The 16,085-nt window shown below is 38.6% G+C and overlaps 1 protein-coding gene across 3 annotated transcripts in view; it reads right to left on the reverse strand.

Moving 5' to 3' along the window:
• atp9b (ATPase phospholipid transporting 9B) overlaps positions 1-16,085 on the reverse strand; it is a 321,211-nt gene that overhangs the window by 109,367 nt on the left and 195,759 nt on the right. For all 3 annotated transcript variants that reach the window (XM_059972582.1, XM_059972575.1, XM_059972567.1), the window contains one exon: positions 9,859-9,935. In XM_059972582.1, coding sequence (XP_059828565.1) covers positions 9,859-9,935 — 77 coding nt within the window. The remainder of the gene's footprint in view (positions 1-9,858; positions 9,936-16,085) is intronic.

Genomic DNA, 16,085 nt, shown 5'->3' on the forward strand with positions numbered 1-16,085 from the left:
TTATTGCACAATGACAATTATATCTTTAATTGGCTAGCAGACTTTTACTGCTTAACAAGTTCTTTGGCCCTAGAACGTTAAGTCAATATGCAGTTATGCACTTAATTTATCACAAAATTTGATGTTTTTTAAAAAAAATACAGGAGTCTTTATTCAGTTCATCGAAGTTTCACCATGTGTATGAGCCAATTTTTAATTTGCTCTCTCTGTTTGTCAACCAATCTTGGTATTTGAGCGCTGCTCTAGTTTTTCAATGGTTTCAGTTTGGAGAAGTCAGACCTCTGAAGCTATTCTTTCAGAAGTTGGGAAATGTGAAATCTAAGCCACAGAGATCGATGGCCTTCAGCAGCAGCTTTGCTTAAGACTGGCAATGAGCACCGTTAATTAGCCACATATTTCAAAATACAAGCCATCATCATTTCTAGATAATGTGAAACAGCTGATGAAAATGCCAACTAAATAATTTTATTGTCCTTCACCCACTGAAACAAAATAGGTTACCCAGTAGGGGGAGAAAAGAGAAAATACTGGAGACTCAAAATGAGCAATGGTGTTCTGAGTGCTTTATAACTACCACCACCATCTAAGTTCACTGACAATGGGATTTCAAGAGTTTCTGAAATTATAAACAACGCACAATATTCCAGAAGTCACTTCTCTGCCACCAAAACCTATTAAATGATTGTATACATTTTTAAAGAGAAAATACACACTACAAAATTGAAATGGAAAGAGCAGCTAACATTGAGCCAATTCTAAAAGCTGATGCAAAATGGAAACCAAAATCCTTTAGTTTCTTGAAAATAAAAAGAAAAGCTACACATGCTGGAAACCAGAAAATAAAACCCTCTTAGCATGTTAATAAGACACTAAATAAATACTGTTAACATTCAGCAGATCTCCAGCATTTATGGAAAGAGAAACAAGAGTTAACATTCTTGATTGAAGACCGTTCTTCAAACTTTGCCTGAAGTGTTAACTTTGTTCTTTTATCTCAGTTACTGGCTGACCAGCTAGGCTCCTAGAACTTCATTTTTATTCTTTTAGCGACTAGGAGTAAAAAATATGGCTAAGAATGTACAAACACAAGAGCAGCACCACCATCCCCACCCCGTCCCCCTTTTCTCCCAACATTCTTCCCCAAATTCCTACTTCCCAAACAAAGTCTTCCACAAATTGTGAGCCAGTTTACCCACATTTACTGCGTGGATTTCCAGGGTACTATGAAAATTCTAGTTGGCCAGCACAACTTGTTCTTTCATTACAATCCTTGCACTGATCAAACTCCTACTATACTTTTATATTAGGAATTTAACACAACAATGGAAGGTGGTGATAAAGGCTTAAGAACTGAGTAGGTGAACTCTGGCAGTTAACAAACAAAATGCTGGAGGAACTCAGCAGATCAGACAGCATCTTTGGAGAGTAATAAATAGTCAACATTTTAGGCCCAGACCTCAACCAGGATTGGAAAGGAAAAGCCAGAATAAGAATGTGAAGTGAGCGAATGTATACAAGCTGAAAGGTGAAGCCAGGTTTTTGGGGGGGGGGGGGGGGAAGAGATGGGAGGTGGGGAAAATAGGTGGAAAAGGTGAAGGGCTGAAGAAAGAATTTGATAGGAGAGTGGACCATTGGAAAAAGGGTAGGAAGAGTGGCATCAGAGGAACATAATAAGCAGGTGAGGAGAGTAGACAGGGTAAAGGGGGAGGCAAAATGGGAATGGAAAAAGAGGGAAGGAGGAGTTGGAAGAAATTAGCGTGAGTTGGAGAAATCAATGTTCAAACAGTCAAGCTATCTAGCCGGAATATGAATAATTGCTTCTCCAACTTAAGGGTGGCCTCATCATGGCATCAAAGCCATAGATTGATGGACCAACATGCCAGAATGGAAATGGACTGTGGATTTAACTGGTTGGATGGGGCGAAGGCACTTGATAAAGCTCACCCCCCCCCCCCCACCAAATCTATATTGGGTCATACTAACGTAGCAGAATCCACAATGAGAAAAAAACATAGTAGATGTTAGTTAAACATAGTAGATAGACTTGCAGATGAAGTGTTGTCTCACCTGAAAGATTGTTTGGGGCTGTGAATGGTGGTGAGGGCAGAAGTGAATGGGCAGGCGTAGCACTTGCCACACTTGCAGGGATCAGTACCAGGAGGGAAATCAGTGGGGAAGGATGAATTACACAAGGGAACCCACAGAGAGACTATTCCTGTGGAAAGCGGTAAGTCAGGGGATGGAGGAGGGGGGAAAGATATGTTTGGTGGTAGGATCACATTGAATATTGAAGTAGTTGAGAATAATGATGTGGAGGCTCATGGGATAGCAGGTAAGAACAGGAGGAACTCAATTTTTGTTGAGGTGGTGGGAAGATGGAGCGAGGGTGGATATCTGGGAAATGTAATAGATGTGGGTGAGGGGAGCATCAATGTTAGAAGAAAGGAAGGGGAACCCCATTCTTTGCAGGAAGACACCTCAGAGGATCTGCAAAGAAAAGACTCATTCTGACGACAGATGCAGCGGAGAAGGAACTGAGAAAAGGGAATGGCATTTTTACAAAAATGGCAGGATAGGAACTATTGTGAAGATAGTCATGGAAATCGGTGAGTTTATTAAATATATACGTAAGCAGTCTGTCTCCAAAGATGGTGAGGAATATCTAGAAAGTGGAGAGAGGTGTCAGAAATGGACCAAGTGAATTTAAGGATAGGGAGGAAGTTGGTGGTAAAAATTTATTGACGAATTCAGCATGGGCGCATGAAGTGGCACCAATGCAGACACCTATATAATGTAGAAAGAGTTAGGGAGTGTCACCAGTGAAAGCTTGGAACATGGACTATTTCATATAGCCAATGAAAAGTCAAGCATATCTGGGGCCTATGCAGGTGTTAATGGCTACATCTTGTGTTATGACACCTCCGGCAATCACGATCTACTTTCAGTGAAGATTGCAGCAGCAATGAGACATTGTTGAAATGCACTTCAAGTTGTCAAGTGCAATGTGTGGAAGCATTAATGGAGAAGAAGTGAATTTTTGGTCTAGTGTTAACTGTGGAGACCGCTCTATCGAGGATTCGTTAAAACACTGAATCTCAAATCATGCTCCTTGAAGTGGGAGGAAGTACCTTCCATTTATCAATAGCTGAGGCAGCAATTATAGATTGTTCAGCCCATATTCTGCTGTTGGAGAGATACGGAGCTTAATTTAAATACTGAAGCTCTGATGTCATTAATGGAGTCGCAAAAGTCAAGGGGAGGTGATCCTGCTTCTTCTTAATAAATGTATAACAAGAACGTTAACTGTCATCTACAAGCCAAGACTGCTGTCAAAGTCTTACTATCAACAGGCCTGGGGTGCTTCATTACTGCAACAAAATATATGGAATTATCTGCAAATAATTCCTTCCTTAATAGTCATTGCTAAAGCATGCAAATGAAGAAAACTGTTCCAAAAACTCTACTGAAGGAATTAACAACTTATACATATGACTTTAATAAAGGTATTCTACTTTCAAATTTACATTGCAATTCAATTTTTGGCAAGCATTTCTGAGAACAAACATAACTGAAAGCAATGCTCATATCATTACTCATTTCTGTTTATCACTTATTTCTAAATTGTTGACATCAAAAGTGTAACCAGGTCTTAAATGAAAGGGTGCTGTTGCGACCTAATTACAGTATCAGTGAGCAGGTCATTGGTCAACTGATACTTGAGCAACTTGGATCTTCTCATTCTATATCATTAGTAATGTTTGTGGGAGGATGAATAGTAAATTTGCCAGCCATTTCTTGTCCTGTGATTACATTGTTAAATAAACATAACTACATTGCAACAATCTTGCTTGACTGCCTTGCATTGTCTTGCATACGCTTTTGAAGATGTTTTAAGGTCCCGTAACCTCTATCCACCATACTCAGTAAATCCATACCTTGGAGACCACAAGGACATTACTTCACCCGAGCATTACAACTCCCATGATGCTAAATAACCAAAAAAATCAACATGACGAGTTATTGGACTTATTCAACTCCTAATCCACCTTCAGCACAATAGATGCAAGAATCCTTTGAACAGAAACATAGTGCAAAAGCAAGTGCTTGGCAAACACAAGCAATAACGCAATGATCCATTGTACTACCTATATGCAAAGGCTCCTTCAATAAAGAGCCTTTGATAGAGTCTACGGTTTAACAAGTTGTCACAAATAGAATTTTGTATTCATATTTTCATGCATTAACCAATTAAAGGAGATCATGAAAGAACATTTAAAAAGCATAAAAATAAAATACTTGAAAACTTTGGCAATTCCATTGACCATGAATCATGAAACATCACTGCCATCCACATAACATTTCTCAAGACAACTAAATTTCTATCTTGTGATTTACTTATAGGTCTAGTTTTAAAATGTATGGTAAACAACCACTTAAGAGACAGCAAAATTGAATTACTTTGCTTGCCTGGTGGACATAAGATAAGAACATCCTGGAGGAGGCAGTCAGGATTTGACAACAAATTTCAATTGTTCCTTTCTTAATAATTCAGAATCGCGTACAGATACGTAACAATTTTAATTTAAAAAATTTCTATATTCAAGTAGATTTTACTGGTCTGATCAAAACACATCTGAAAATATAAATTAAATTCTCAATAAAAATAAGATAATTATATAAAAATAACATTTCAAAACAAGTAAACATGTGCACATCCAATCCATAAGCAAGATTAGCCAGCTGCTAGTAAAATGTCACATTGCATTCCTAAAAATGCTTCTATCCCTCATGGTTAATTAGGGTCTGAAATTGACATTTATCATTGATAAGTCTAACTTGAACACCAGGAGGTTTATGAAATTTCTGTATAATTAATTACTTGACACATTCTATTTTAAGGAGAAACCAGAATTTCCAAAATAAAAGCCTACAAACTTAAAAGTTTAACTGAAATACACACACAGTTCTTTGCAACAGATGAGAATCAAAAATGTACATCAAGTACATCAAAACAGATTTCTGCAAGTTAACTTACACATATCTGAATTGCATTTTGAAATCTTCTATTTTGTATTCAGTTCTTAAGGGTACTGGTAGTCATTGCCGTTTACATATTAATATATCATGCACATCTAATTTAACCCTATACCAAATTTAGCAAAGGACTACATAATTCTAATTCCAGTCTTCCAAAACTGATTACCACAATATTCAGTGAAATAAACAATACTTTTAAAATAAATAAGTATACTAGCTTCTGCCTTGTTTATTTTCTTTAGCAATGTCAATAGTTATGTAAATTAATTTGTAATAGGATGTCTCAGCAAGCAACAACTCAAATGTTTCCATGCAATTACAAAGCAATCGAGCTAACAATGGTCTTTGAGTAAATACCAAGGTTATACCAAAGTGGGTATGTTTAATTTTGTGGTAGTTGAATTTTCTCTGCAACTTTCACTCCATTTTATTTATTTTATGTGAATTGATTCCTTGATGAAGTGAGCAACGTCTGATATACAACATGAAAATTAAGTATTCAATTAAGCCTTTTAATTCCTTAACAATTGCAACTTCAGGAACAGTTTTTGATAAAAAGAAACTTGTGTTCTTGATATCCATAGTCAGGGCCTGTAGGTTTGTATCCAAAAAAACAAAATCATCAGCATGAGTGATTTTAAAAACCTTGAGAAAATTTTACATAACAATCTGCGATTTATTGCCATACAACGCAATTCATGCTTTATTAGTAATGGGATATTTATTGAGGTAGAGCAAATATTCCGGTTTTAAGCTTTTATATGCTTAAGTACAAGTACAGTATTTCTCAAAAACTTGCATTTACAAAGTCCCTTTCATGCCCAGAAAGCCCCATTTTCAATTACAGTCATTGTTGCAATATAGAAAACTTGAAAAAAATAAATTATTACATCAATTGCTCCACTGTGAGGAAGGACAGGCTGATGATAGGGTAAAATTGCAATCAGTGGGATGATTTCGTGCAGCAGAGGGCCAAACTCTGAAAGGGTGATGAATACCATAGAACACTACAGCACAGTACAGGCCCTTCAGCCCTCCATGTTGTGTCGACGCATATAATCCTTAAAAAAGAGTACTAAACCCACACTATCCCATAACCCTCCATTTTTCTTTCATCCATGTGCCTGTCCAAGAGGCTCTTAAATACCCCTAATGTTTTAGCCCCTACCATCATCCCTGGCAAGTCATTCCAGGCACTCACAAACCTCTGTGTAAAAAACTTATCCCTGATGTCTCTCCTAAACTTCCCTCCTTAATTTTGTACATATGCCTTCGCATATGTACAAAATACAGGAAAACAGGACTAAAGATGTTATATTTGAATGCATGCAGTATACAGAAATACTACTGAAATTATAGGCCATTTAGCCTGACTTCAGTGGTTGGAAAGAATTTGGAATCTTTTACTAAGGATGAAGTTTCGGGGTCCTTGGAGGCACATGACAAAATATACCAAAGCCAGTATGGTTTCCTTAAGGGGAAATCTTGCCTGACAAAATTTGCTGCAATTCTTTGAGAAAATAACAGGCAGGGTTGACAAAGAAGTGTTGTTGTTTATTTGGATTTTCAGAAAACTTTTGACAAAGTGCCACATGAGGCTGCTTAACAAGATAACAGCCCATGGTATTACAGGAAAGATACTAGCATGGATAGAAGATTGGCTGACTGGTGACTAGTAGTGTGCCGCAGGGTTCGGTGCTGGAATCGCTTCATTTCACATTACAAGTCAATGATCTGGATGAAGGAGTTAACAGCTTTATGGCCAGGTTTGTGGATGATGCAAGGATAGGTGGCAGGGCAGGTAGTGTTGAGGAAGCAGGGTGTCTGCCGAAGGACTTAACTTGGGGGAATGGGAAAAAAAAAGTGGCAGATGGAATATAATGTAGGGAAATATGCAGTCATGCACTTTGGTAACAGGAATAAAGGACTATTTTCTAAAGGGGGAGAAGATTCAAAAATCAGAGGAGCAAAGGGAATGCGCAAGTCTTTGTGTAGATTCCCTAAAGGTTAACTTGAAGTTTGAGTTGGGGGTTAGGAAGGCAATTGTAATGTTAGCATTCATTTTGAGAGAACTAGAATAAGGATGTAATGCTGAGGCTTTATAATGCATTACTGAGGCCTCACTTGAAAGTATTTAGAGCAGTTTTGGGCCCTTTATCTAAGAAAAGAATACAGAGGAGGTTCGCAGGAATGAAATGGTTAACATACGAGGAGCAATTGCTAGCTCTGGGCCTGTGCTCACTGGAGTTTAGAAGAATGGGATGGGGGGGGGGGTGGTCTCACTGAAGCCCATTGAATATTGAAAGCCCTAGACAGAGTGAATGTGGAGAAGATGATTCTTCTTGTGGGGGAATCGAGGACTGAGCAGCACAGTCTCAGAATAGAGGGCTATTCATTTCAAACAGAAATAAGGAAAAATTTCTTTAGCCAGGGGCCGTGGAATTCATTGCCACAGATGGTGTTGCTTGCCAAGTCATTGGATATAGTTGAGGCACAGGTTGATAGATTTTTGACTGATCAGGGCATCAAAGGTTATGGGGAGAAGGCAGAAGAATGGTGCTGAGAGGGTTGATAAATCAGCCACGATGGAATGGTGGAGCAGACTCAATGGGCCAAATGGCCTAAACCTGCTTCTATGTCTTATGCTCACTCAGTGAAGATGAATACATCTGATTTAACAATGATGTAAAGAATAGATATAACTTATTTCTGGTCTCCAAATACAGTAAATGGAAACTATAAATGGTATTCAGAAAGAAAAAATTCTTATAAAACATATCTCAAATCAAATGCTGGAGAGTGGCATCTGTTAGCTTTAATGCTTGGTGCTAAAGGACCCCTGAAGCTTGAGAATGAGTTTTGCATGACTACTGCAACATTGAATATTTTTATAAAACTATGTTTTAGATTTATACTGAATATTATTTTTCTGTGAAGGCCTAAATTTTTTTTTAGATATCCTTAATATGTAAGAGAAGGCAGCTTGGTATTCAAATTTGAGTAAGAAATTTCCAAGAATACAGAATGATGATAGCTGGGGAAGCCAGGTACAGTATTCAGTATTTTAAAAGACTAACATTGAAGTATTAATTTTCAATGAGGTTATGGTAAATACAAGCCAAGATTAAATTACCAGCAGCTAAAAATTCACTAAGGACAGCTACCCAAATTTTAATATAGCAATTCAATTTCACTATTATTTTAATAGAAACAAATTCTTATTTTGTATTTCTGAACAGTGACCTACTGGTAGGGCTAATCTCAGTAAGGACATTACAAAGCACTGAGTGGTCAGCATGTTTGAATAATAATGCTCACTTTATTCAGAAATGTGCAGTGAAGTCTGATGTAACAGCAGACATTCTGTTGCCTTGCAAAGCTTATATTGGGTTTACCTTGAGTAGTATTTTGCTAATTGGTACAACAGCTTTTATACTTTAAAGCAGAGTAATATCTAAATAAATTGCAGTGTTGTTCTTGAATTATTTTAACTTCATGGTGCAATTACACTTGTTAAATATAATGACCATACCTATCCTAATAATGCACGGCAAATTTTTAGGGGAATTGATATTATTCAGAGCTAACAATGCTAGTCTGAAGGAAGGCATAATGATACATCCCATTATTATTCATGCAATGAGTCAGAGCACCTACCTCTGTGTCAGAGACAGTTGAAAGCATCTTTTTATTAGAAAAACAAATCAATATGCTCTAGGGCTTACAATAACTGCTGCAGGCAATTTGTATTATCACTCCTTTCACAGGGATCTGCACTCAGAATAACTTATGACAATGAACACTATGAAACGACTGACTGTCACAACTGACAAGTTGTAGTGCTTTTTTTTTGGATAAGTTCAATCATGTGAATTTTCATCATGCTCACTACAATATTACTACTAGCGATTAAATGCATTTTGGTTAAGATGTGGTAAAATACTACGTCCATCATAAATAAGTCTTCATGAATTATTAGCTACATCCAAAATTTAGTTCCAGAAAGTGCACAAAGTAATGGGCATTGGGAAACGTGTTTTAAAATTTAGATGCATTCAATCTGGTTTCAGATTTTCAAAGTCACCTCTCTAACAAAGCTTTGTTGAATGCGCTAAAGCAGCAATAGCAACTTCTTAGTATTTTTAAAGGTGCCTATCTGTACAATAATAGGAAAGAGTAAATGGAAATAATGCAATTTAGTAAATTCAGAATAGAGCACTGTAAAAGCAATAGCAGTATTGATGCCAAAGGTCTTTAAAGCCATCTCCGCAGCTCATTACGATTCTTACCCAATTGAAATGCATTTTATAGATTAAATACACAAACCATTTTGATCAATTATGTTAAGTTAGGTCACTTTTAAATAAATTACATTATTTTTATGCATACCTAAATCACTTGTGCCTGAAAGCAAGAACAAAAAAAAACACCAGAAAAATGATAGAGGATGGTAGCCAGCAGCAATTAGCAGAAGAAAAGGTTTTGTGAAATTTCAAATTTGATTCATTCCTGCTTTCTCTCAGGTCAATACTATTTACTCATCAAGAATCTGTTTGGTATTCACATGTTATGCCTTAACATGTTTGACATTGTACTCGATTTGTGAAGTGGTTTCTGTCTCAAGGCAGAATATGCATTCGGAAGCTTGATTTCTGAGCTTCAATTTGCACAAAAAAGATAAAGGTAAAAATTTGTAAATTAAACATGTCAAAATAAGCATGAAGTAGCGACTGGATGGAGAAATTGGCTGCCACAGATCTGAAAAACTAATTACATACAATGAGGGGGAAAAAGGCAGTTCAAAACTATATTCAAATTTACCTTATTTTTAGGATTGGAAGTGTTCATTACACTGCGAGTTTCTTTTCCTGTGTATATTACCACCCCTATCACAGTGCCTGTAAAACAAAAACCATAATAAATTGAATGGTTCGGAATCAAAGAGACATTGCCAATTTTCACTGATCTAAGAAAGCTGACTTGACAAAATTATGGATCAAATTCCTTAAAAGCATATTATTCTAAAATAATATTTTATTATGCAATGCTGGAATCCACATTCACAAAATAAAAATTTTGAGCCACACCCTCGAATATTTAGAAAAACATACTTGAAAACTATAAAAGATAAAATTAATTGAAAAAATGCTGTACTTGCAGATTAGAAAATTGCATCTCTGAGCAAGACAGGCAATCAATAACTGCATTTTGTTCATTATAACAATTTCAACTTTATTTATAATGTGATCATTTTTACAGGTCAACATAGTTATTTTAGAGACACTATATCACAAAATACAAAGAGCACCCAATTTTGAAATCATCCAGAGAATAAAACAAATATTAGATGCACTGAATTGTATTTGGCAGTCAAGAAGGCATGAAGAATTAGCAAACAACTCATTAAAGGTACTGAATTACAGTACAGACAGACTAGCATCACAATGAATATTGTTAACAATTCAGAATTTCAACCCTCCAACACTAACAAGCTTTGAAAGACACCATCCTCTCTGACCTTTCCTTGCCCTTTGAACAAGAAATACAATAGTGTGGAGCAGACCAAAGCACAAATTATTACGCTACTTACAAATACAATAAAGATTACAGAAAATAGACTGCTTATTTGTTCATTACCCGATTTTAAAAAGATGTCATTACTCAAGAATAATTATACTACAAAAATAGTTTAATTTTCATCTGGCCCCTGAAAGGATTAAAAACAATGCTACAAAGTTAATTTTCTAATATAAAAGAAATTCTGGGGGTAAAAAAACACCTTGCAAATTTACTAATGTCCCTGTGGTTGGTAGTTACAGACAAAATCCTGTTTAGACACACAGTCACTACATATCGAGGTCAATCTGTGGATCAAGGTCAGACTGGGGAAGAGTGCTTAGGGAATTGTGTGGGGAACACCTCAAAACCTTCAGCTCCTATTGCTGCTGCACTGACAATTACAGTGGAGACAGGCCACAGATCAATACAGTGGAGGATCACTAAAACCATACTGATGTAAGTATATGAGGGTTCAATGCACAGCGGAATACTAAGATGCAATAAATCCAGACGATAAGTGTCCCATTAGTATTTTTATTAGTTGATGCCATTTCTGAAAGGTTTATTAATAAGGCATAAGTGGTATATTGATACAAGAAGGTCCCTGTTGGATATTACAAAGCAAACCACAAGTATAATATAGCAATGTAGATGAAAAATGCATTCACTCAGCATTTGTTTCAACTAATGGCTTGTAATGAACCATCTTAGTACACTGCTACGTTCTAAACAGAAGGAAAAATGCCAAATCCACTATTCCAGTTACTTAAGCAGAGCTCTGCTATGTGCACTAGGCCATTAGTGGACCCAAAAACATAAAAAACACTCGTCCGTGGGAAAAAATGTCTATGTGTTAATGTAAAAACGTCCTACCTTGAAAAACCTTGAAGCATTGAAAAGCTGTTTAAACATGAGCTTCAGTGTAATCAGGTTGCTCAGGTGTGTTAAAACTCTTGAAGCTATTACTACTTGCCAAGCCAATTTCTGATTATTTACTTTCATTACAGTATACCATCTCAACCACTGAAGAACTTTGAACAGTGCTACCAGCTCAGGTATATACAAGGGAAATTACATTTCATTTGACCACCAAAGGGACAGATTGCCAGCACCCTTTCTATTCCATTGCAGCTAAAACCCTGAGCAAACTATGCCAGAATCTGTTTGTCACAACTGTCACTGAATGCTCTACTTAAACTTATCACCCGTAGTTATCAGAATCAGATTTATTTATCACTGACAAATGATGGGAAGATTATTGTCTTGTAGTAGCAGTCTAGCTCAGAGACATAAAAAATTTTAAATAACGAAAAGAAATGATGCAAAAAAAAGAGCAACACACACAAAATGCTGGAGGAACTCAGCAGACTAGGCAGCATCTAGCAAAAAAGTATAGTCGACGTTTCAGGCCAAAACCTTTCAATAGGATTGGAGAAAAAAAGCTGAGGAGTAGATTTGAAAGGTAGGGGGTGGGAGAGTGAAACACAAGATGATAGGTGGAACCTGAAGAGAAAGGGGATGGAGTAAAGAGACGGAAAGTAAATTGGTAAAAGAGACTGAAGGCCATGGAAGGAAAAAAGAGGGAAGGAGCACCAGAGGCAGGTGATGGGCAGGCAAGGAGATATGGTGAGAGAGGGAAAAGGGGGTGGGAAATGGTGAAGGACAGCGGGCGGTGGGCATTACTGAAAGTTCGAGAAATCTATGTTCATGCCATCAGGTTGGAGACTACTCAAACAAATATAAGCTATTCTCCCAACCAAAGTGTGGTCTCATCACGACACTGGAGGAGGCTATGGATAGACATAGCGGAAAGGGAATGGAAAGTGGACAAAAATGGTGGTCACTGGGAGATCCTGCTTTTTCAGGCGGATGGAGCATAGGTGCTTGGAGAAGCAGTCTCCCAATCTAGCTCGGGTCTCACTGATATACAGGAGGTTACACCAGGAGCACCGGACACAATATACAGACTCATAGATAAAGTGTCGCCTCACCTGGAAGGACTGCTTAGGGCCCTGAATGGCAGTGGAGGACGAAGTGTAGGAGCAGGTGTAGCACTTGCTCTGCTAGCAAGGAGAAGTGCCAGAAGGAGATCAGTGGGGAGGAATGAATGGACAAGGGAGTCGCATAGGAGCGATCCCTGTGGAAAGCAGAAAGATGGGGGGGGGGGGCTTGGGGGAGGGAAAGGCGTACTTGGCAGTGGGATCCTGTTGGAGATAGCTGAAGTTGAGGAGAATTATGTGTTGGATGCGGAGATTGGTAAGGTGTTAGGTGAGGACAAGAGGAACCCTGTCCCTGGTAGAGCGGCGGGAGGATGGAGTAAGAGCAGGCGTGCATGAAATGCAAGAGAGTGGGGAATAACAGACAATGTTCATGGATTGTTCAGAAATCTGATGGCAGAGAGAAAGAAGCTGCTCCTAAATCATTGTACATGGCTTCAGGCCCCTGTACTTCCTTCCATGTTAACAGTAATGAGAAGAGGGCTTTTCCCAGATAGTCAGTGGTCCAAGTGATGGATACCACTAACTTAATGCACTGCCTCTTGAAGATGTCCTTGATGGTGGGGTGGGTGGTGCCTGATAGAGCTTGATGAGCAGATAACTTTCTGCAACTTCTTGCAATCCTGTGCATTGGAGCCTCTATATGAGGACTCTGATGCAAACAGTCAGAATGCCATGCATCACAGATCTACAGAAATGTGTAAGCATCTTTGGTGACATACCAAATCTCCTAAAACTCCTAATGAAGTATAGCACTAGTGTGCTTCCTTCATGATTACATCAATGTGTTAGGCATAGGATAGATCTTTTGAGATGTCGTTGCCCAGGAATTTGACACTGCTCACCCCTTGCACCACTGACCCTTCAAGGAGGACTGGTGTGTGTTCTCCCAGCTTCCTCTTCCTCAAGTCCTTGATCCTGCTGCAGTTGTGACATCTCTGAACCTCAGCCAATCTCACTCCTGTAAGCCTCCTTATTGCTATCTGATGTTCTACCAACAACAGTGGTGCTCATCAACAAATTTATAGATGGTGCTCGAGCTGTGCTTAGCCACAAGGTCATTAATGCAGAACTAGTACAGCAGTGGGATAAACCTGCCTCCTTGCGGTATGCCTTTGTTGATAATCTGCAAAGAGGAAATATTATTACCAATCCACACTGACTGTTGACTCCCAATAAGCAAGCTGCAATGTGAAATAGAGGCCCAGGTTTTGAAGCGTGGGAGAGTGGAAGCCAATAAAATTGTGTCTGCTACAGACACGTTCGCCACTGGTGGCAAAGTGGCATCAGTGCCGGACTTCAGAGCAAAGGCTCCCGAGTTCGAATCCAGCCGACTCCCCTGCGCGCTTTCCATCCGTGCTGGGTTGTGCATCAGCCTCATAAAAATAAGAAAGCCTGCTAAAAAAACCGCAGTCACGATGGCACCCTGATGATTCCACTTGGAGTTAGGGGCTTTCTTCTTCTACTACTGAAGACACGCTATGGCAATAGGTTCAGGTTCCTCAACTCAATTCAGCAACTCAAAGCACTTGATTATAGTAGATCTGAGAGGTATTGGTCACAAGTCATTGAGGCAGCTAACACTGCAATTCTTGGGTACAGGAAAGATCACTGCCCTGTGGAAGCAGGCAATAACCTCAGACTGCAGGAATGAAAGGTTGAAGATGTCTTGGAATATTCCAGGCATTTGGTAGGCACAGGTTTTCAATATGCAGCCAGGTATACCTTCAGGACCTTTACCTTGCGAGGGTTCGCCATCTTGAAAGTTATTCAGATATCGGCCTCTGAGACAGCATTCACAGGGTTGTTGGATGCTGTTGGAATTTTGTACATGCTGCCCAATTACCTACCACTTCATGTGTTTTTGGACTGAAATTGGCTCCCAGTCATAGAACAATTCTAATTCACATTTTTCCATATCCAGTTATTCCAATGCATTCTTATCTGACCTTCCTAAACCAACTATTACCTTGAACCTATTATTCATCCATTTGCAGGAAGTGGTCATTGTTAGTAAAACAAATATTTATTGCCCAGATCTGTACTGGGGAGGTTCTTCCTTAAATTGTTGCAGTGTGGCAAGGAGACCCAAGGTTTAGATGGGGTGCTGGTGCAATATTTCCAAGTTCAAATGATGCTCAACCTTGAAGGGGAAGTTGCCAGTGCAGCTGTCCCCATGTGCATCTTACTTTCTGCCCTCCAAGCCAGAAGAGGTCATGGCTTGAATGGTGTCACATTAACACATTTGATGAGTTGCTGCATTTTGCTGATAATATCCAGTACACTGCATCAGTCACAAGGCTGTGAATGTTTGGATGGATAAGCAAGCAGTCTGCTTTGTCTTAAATAGTACAAGTTTCTGCAGGGTAATTGGATTTCTTCAGAAGAGTTGATTGAGAGACTAAGTCACCCTTCAGCTGATAGCTCCCTTGCACACACTTTTCCCATTTGCTGTTTTCTGAAAGGCCACCATAATTCACAACTTAAGTTTGCTGGCCTTACACTAAGATCCCCTGTACTTTGAAAATAACATGGCAGAGGCAAACTGTTTAGAAATGGATGCAGAATGTGCCTTTCAGGAACACAGAAATACACTTAAAGGAAAAAGATCCATTTAGCACTTTGACCACATTGTTAAGACAAGGCAAGTCTCTGCAACTGGAATAATGGCAACATCTGAGTTCCGAGTTGGATACAATATAAAAATGATTTTAGGTCATGAATAAGTTAAAGGTTTAGGAAATTTAGTATTCCAATGCTGAAATCTACTGCTTTACAATATAACATTTAAACAAGTGAGCGCTATACCAATCTCCATAATTAGTTTCTGTACTCTGCAAATTAAGGAAAATGAAGAGTAAAAATGGGTTGAAGCTTTCAAGCCCCAAACACTTGTTATTGGAACAAGTTGTGGTAGTTTTTACCACTCAGACCACAGGTCTTGAAATTTCTTTGCTAATTATGTACATGAATCTCAGGGATTTTACAGCAATATAATGAGCAAGGCCTAGATTTTGAGGCCCTGCACCAATAATTAACTTTAAAATCTCACAGCTGAAAATCTGGGTAAATTATTATCTCCCCTTCACTTTGGAAAAGCAGGCAACTGGTCTAATAACAAACAACAGGTTTCTCCCCACTACATTCTCAGCCATGATGCAGGGTCTTGACCTAAATCACTGACTGTCCCTTTTCTTGGCCTTTTGATTTCCTCCAGCAGTTCTTTGGTTTTTTTCGCTCCTAATTCCACCACCCGCAGTCTCAAGTCTCCATTTTGTTTCACTATTGTGAAGTTCCTTCACGGTGTGCCAACTTTGAAGGTGCTTCCTTCCTTTATTTGACAAGAGTTCCGTGAATTCCTTTGATTGCTCTCCATCAGTGGTTTCTACTATTCTACTCTTCAACCATATTTTTACCACGCACTTGGTTACATCCAACACCTGTTGCATCCCTCTCTCTCATTTCTTTATTCATCCTTTGGCACTCTCAGTT

This window comes from Hypanus sabinus, chromosome 1, assembly GCF_030144855.1.
Source record: "Hypanus sabinus isolate sHypSab1 chromosome 1, sHypSab1.hap1, whole genome shotgun sequence".
In the NCBI taxonomy this organism is placed as follows: domain Eukaryota; kingdom Metazoa; phylum Chordata; class Chondrichthyes; order Myliobatiformes; family Dasyatidae; genus Hypanus; species Hypanus sabinus.